We start from the raw sequence: 5376 nt of genomic DNA, 5'->3' as shown, positions 1-5376 counted from the left end.
ATCAAACTTTGAAAAAGGGCAATACTAGAATGCTACGACTATTCAAGTGATTATCAAAAGTGAAGTAAGGGCAGTGTTAAAGCTGTATAAAATATTCTGAAGATAAGTTTGGTAAGCTGAACTTATTAAAACCAAATTTATACACAAAAAGTCTAGAAGAAAAGTAAGGTTGAATTTTCATGCAGGTTGGTTAGACTTCTTTTGGATGAGAAATAACTTGTCCGACTTCCTTCTAATATTCTCTTAGGAAAGAATAAATTGACTAGGAAAAAGTTCAAAGAATCAAATTGGAAATTCAGAATTGATTTAACTAAGCAAAACATCCAATCCAAGTATCCCACTAAAAGATCTGGAAACTAAGCAAAAGGGCATTCTCAAGGGATCACAAGCAACATCCCAAGAAACATATATGTAAATTTATAACTGTGTAGATCGAGAGATGCTATATACTTGAATAGACAAATTATATCATAAGAAATTCTTGTGATTATGGGGAGGAATTAAGTCATGATAATCCTCTGAGTAGCCAGAATAGCTCGAAGGCAAAAATTAGAGTGGGAATATTTACATTTATAATGTAAGGTGTAAGACGAAGTTGTGTCCATAAAATTTTGCTTGACGTTTTGGCTCATGCCATCTGGATTCCTTGATCAATTTTACTATACGGTTTGTTATATGTTTAGGCACGCATTGTTACATCTTTTTCTATGTAATGGGAAAGCATTGTCGTTGTCTTATTTGGTTGTTTAGACAACACTTATAAAAGTGTTGCCTCAGTAATTTGCATAGCTTTTCCCAACATGCCAAAAGTTTGAATAGCCAGAAGGTAAAAAATGCCAATCCCTCAATCAACGACAAAGCTACAAGAGTTAAGAAAAACGATTCTGAATTTTATATTTTGTATTAACATGACGTGCTGTCAATCATCAAATGCAGTTACCATATGAGTCGCTGCATAGCAATTTATAACGTTGACAAATCTATTCAAACTAAATGCTTTACAACAGAAGGCAATTTCCTCCACAAGCCTCTCTATTCATATTCTATATCTGTTGCCTAAACTCAGAAATTATCAACAATCACTTTTCTAGTGAACACGTGAAGTTTAATCAATTTGGATTAACAAGTGACACAACGTCCATTGATGTACTTACCCTGAAGGAGAGAAATATCACATAGATCACTATGAGACCAACTCCTAACATCTTGCTGGGGCGCATATTATTCCTGGGAAGCACAACGAGAGACCAAATAAGCCCCATCATAAGAAATCCCATCGTGTAAAACAAGCTGCTATCTCTCGGAACTATGTATGATCCAGGTCTCTTGTTCAAGGCTCCAAGCAAAAGTGAGATCCCTAAACCAGCTAGAGTGTTAAACATAGGACCAGCATAGCATCCTGACATTGCTATCTGCACACCATCTCCTCCATTAATTGCAAGTGCGGTATTTGACATTAAATCACCCATTGAGTTTCCCCATGCCAAGACAGTCAATCCAAGGATTGAAGGGTTAATTCCAAAAATTACACCAAAGGCCACCAGCAAAGCGACAAGCTCATTAGCAACAATGTAGAACCAGACAATGCTCATAAAGAATCCACCAAAAACCCATGGAAATAAAAATCTGCGAGGAGGCTGATCAGCTCTGGTGTGGATATATGCAAGCACACCAAATATGCAACCAAGAACAGCACCTATGACATATGCAATTTCTCCACTCAGGTTTCCAATATTTTCTTGGGTGTTCCATAAGAAAGCCAGAAGAAGGGGTGCTAATGAAGCACTGGCAACAGCATATCCTTTTGACCATCGCTCTTCCTCAACAACAGGAATAGTCAATCGCCTGGGGATTGTCAATGGCATCGCCAGCACCAACAATAACTTGGAACAAGAAAACTTTTTCTCATTTACAACTTCTTCCTCTTCATTCCAACCCCATAAAGACCTTGGACTATCTGGATTAGCCCTAATAGCCTGATTTGAATATATTGCCACATTTGAAGCCCACATCCACTGAGGTAACTTACTAGGGAGATGTGGTACATCACTTTCAGCATCTGATTCAAGTAGTGAAGTGTATACAGAGTCATCCTCTTCACTTCCATCGGAAAATATACTTCCTCTGACAGGAAGCAATGGTGTTACAGCATCCAATCTTAATTTCCGAGCATGTTTCCTTAAAAGCTCATTTGCAGCTACAGCAAATGCGTAAACCACATAAATAGAAATAAAAACTATTGCACCCGCAACAGAAACTTTACCAACCATCAAGATGATTGCAAGCGACAAAAGAGTAAAGAGAAAGAAACAAATGTCTCTGATGAAGCATTTCTTATCAATTTGAACACCCTTCTCTGCCACACAAAGAGATATGGTACCCACGACTATACAAGTAACAAAAACGGCACCACCCAAGACACTATTAAGGCCTACTTCTCCAGCATCCTTTCCAACGAACGCAGCAATGCTAGCAAACACGTCAGGAGCTCCATTCCCAAGTGGAAGCAGAGAAACTCCGGCCACAGTTGCCGGCAACTTCAGCAGACTGGAAAGCTTCTCTAAAGAACAACAAAAATAGTCCGCTGCAGTATTGCCCAATAGGTAGAACAAAGCAGCCATCCAAATCATCAACACACCATATCCTAAAAAGCTAACCTTTTCGCAATCACAATAAAAGAATGCAATGTAATTGAAGAAACCGCCAGAAGTACATTCCGGATGGGCAGTCAAGTATTCGCAGTGGTTATCATAACCCTCGTGATTTAACAAGCCAGTACACAATTTAGGATCACTCAGTAATAAATCATTGGTATCTGAAGCATTACTGGCGACAGTATAATTCGGCGAAGCGCCGTGAACTTGGGAAAGTCTCCTACGTATAACCTCAAACCGGCCACCCCGATCATGTAAACCACCTCCTCTGAAACTCCGATGAGAAGACAAAGCAGAATACGAGTTACCCAGAAATGGATTCCCGGTGAAACTATCTTTGGTATAGAATAAGAAAAACAACGCGAGAGCACAAATTCCATTGAAGACCCTACGAACTCGAGAAGCCCTGGCACCAAAAATCATTTTCGGCTCAATCCCACTCAGCCACCGGCCCCTCTCTCCAGCCCTAAAATTCTTTACGAACTGATTGGGGACTCAAGTTGGTCGAGAATTAAGAACTGCGCAGCAATAGCCAGAAGTTGAAACCCTAATTGCAAAAAATCACTAATTTGTCATAATCAATACTAGAAATTTGAAAGGGATAACCGACAAATTTGGTTGGTTGTGTACAAAAACGATCACGAGAGATTGTATTGAATATCGCCAAATTGAAAAGATATCAGTAGAATTCGTGTTGCGTAAGTACCTTGAAAGAGAGAGAGGAAGAAGAAGACCAAAGAGGAGCAGCTTCTGAGTAGCTTCTTCAAATTGCTTTTGTTTGGTTTGGACTGCCATTACCTTACACAGACCCCTCCAAGAATCCGACCGATTTATTGATTTATTTTATAAAAAATAAAAATAAAAAGGTTTGTACTGCAGTCTGCTGCTAAATATTAAAATACGGTATTTGAGGGTTTGTAGCCTATGATTTTTTATGAAATTTCTAATATACTTTTATTACATTATATTAATTAATTATTTACAATTAATAAAAATTAAATATAACAAAACAATAAATATCTTTAAAATAAATTCATTTTTAAGCAATATAATGTATAAATATTTGTTTGAACAATAAATGTATACATACTATTTAGTTAGAATTTGGCAATTTAGGATTTTATTAAAAAAAAACTATATATTTCTTTTTAGAATTAGATCTAAAGTTATTTGTAATTTGTTTTGAATTATAAAAATTGATTTATATTTTTTTGGACCATGTGTTTTGTCTTATTACCTATTTGGACCTGTGTTTTGAAAAATTATTTGACCAAAATTAAGCTCAAGGTATCATTTTATTCTATTTTGCAAAATATAGGATCAAAATTGTCATTTAACAAAACAGGGGATCCAATGGGTACCTTTTGCAAAACACAAGGTTCAAAATGGTATTTATCCAAAATTATTTTAAAAAAATTGGTACTTGAGTACAACTATTAATAAAGATTTAATATTATTAACATCAAAATAAAAGAATTGGTACTTACGTGAAACTATTAATAAATAGTTGTTATTTTTGTCATTGAAAAAAAAAAGAATTGATACATAAATAAAAGTATTTAAAAGCATTTTATATTATTGTCGTCAATATCTCTTTATATAATATATAATTAAGAGGGCCCTCTCCTCATCCCGAACTAGGGAAAAACATGAAAAATCATACTCATCCCACCCTCGCCCTAAGCCCCTTGTCTCTAGTGAGGTGGGTACCCATGAGTATCCTAACCATTCTAAAAATTGACAACCCACTATTTTACAGTCTCACCATCATTGATCTTTCATTTTCTCTCACCACAACCTCATTGTCAACCTTTCTCTTTATCTCTATCATTTAGCTTTAGGTTGAACTCCAACCTTTTTATTAGGAATAGTTGGGCCTTGTATGAACTAACTTTTCTTTAACTAGTTATGTTTCAATTGGTCCAATTGGTTGTATTTTCGTTTGGTACCTATCTCAACCCTGCTATATATTCTCAGGTCCTCTTTTATCAGTCGCAACGTTCATTTTATTGTTTTAATAAAACAAGTCTTCTTTTCCTAATACTTTTCGAGTTGGCCATCTCTCACCATCACCTTGTTAACTCTCTTACGCTTCTCGTGTTTCTCATTCCACCCTCGTCGTCACCAATCATACCCACAATAGTGAGTGCATATCTATCAACTTCAAGTGAGATCTTTTTTGCATTTTTTTCCCTTTGTTTGTTTAATAAAGTTGATTTTTTTTTCCCAAGCAATATGTATTACTTCAAGCAAGAAGAATGGCTGATTTCTAAAGAGTACATAGTTTAGAAATTAGAAAGTATATCTTGGGAAACTTTTTCTAGCTCAATTGGAGATTTGTGAGGTATATTCAATATATAGAATCAATGGAACAGTATACACAAAGGGCTTGCATTTTGCAAGCTGCCACGTAGCTCGTTTGTTACAAAAAGAATGATGCATGGGTTACAATATAACAACTTGGCATAAAATAGAGTCTAGATCTTTCTATACATAATGATTCAACTAATTGTGTATTAGGCAACTAATGGAACTAATCTATTCCTTAACAACACCCCTCAAGCGAAAGGGTGATGTTTTCACTCCGAGCTTGTCTACGAGAAATTTGAACTTGGTATGGCTGAGTCCTTTTGTCAAGCAATCTGTTATTTGATCATGATAGGGTACATAGCGTATCTCCAATTTTTTTTGCATGACTTTGTCTCTAATGAAGTGCACATCA

The 5376-nt window shown here is 35.9% G+C and overlaps 1 protein-coding gene across 2 annotated transcripts; it reads right to left on the bottom strand.

The window, feature by feature from the left end:
* Positions 1-869: 869 nt before the first annotated feature.
* LOC133797294 (cation/calcium exchanger 4) lies at positions 870-3517 on the bottom strand. Of its 2 annotated transcripts, none has more exons than XM_062235151.1 (2): positions 3361-3517; positions 870-3201 (listed from the first exon to the last, which is right to left on the bottom strand). In XM_062235151.1, the coding sequence occupies exon 2, from the start codon at positions 3075-3077 to the stop codon at positions 1110-1112; it is 1968 nt and encodes a 655-aa protein (XP_062091135.1). In that variant the 5' UTR covers positions 3078-3201; positions 3361-3517; the 3' UTR covers positions 870-1109. The 2 variants fall into 2 exon arrangements, with proteins under 2 accessions (XP_062091135.1, XP_062091136.1); XM_062235152.1 differs by having other exon boundaries at positions 870-3172; positions 3361-3507.
* Positions 3518-5376: the final 1859 nt, after the last annotated feature.

Source organism: Humulus lupulus, chromosome 8 (genome assembly GCF_963169125.1).
Source record: "Humulus lupulus chromosome 8, drHumLupu1.1, whole genome shotgun sequence".
Lineage (NCBI taxonomy): Eukaryota > Viridiplantae > Streptophyta > Magnoliopsida > Rosales > Cannabaceae > Humulus > Humulus lupulus.
This window is presented reverse-complemented; position numbering and strand designations above follow the sequence as displayed.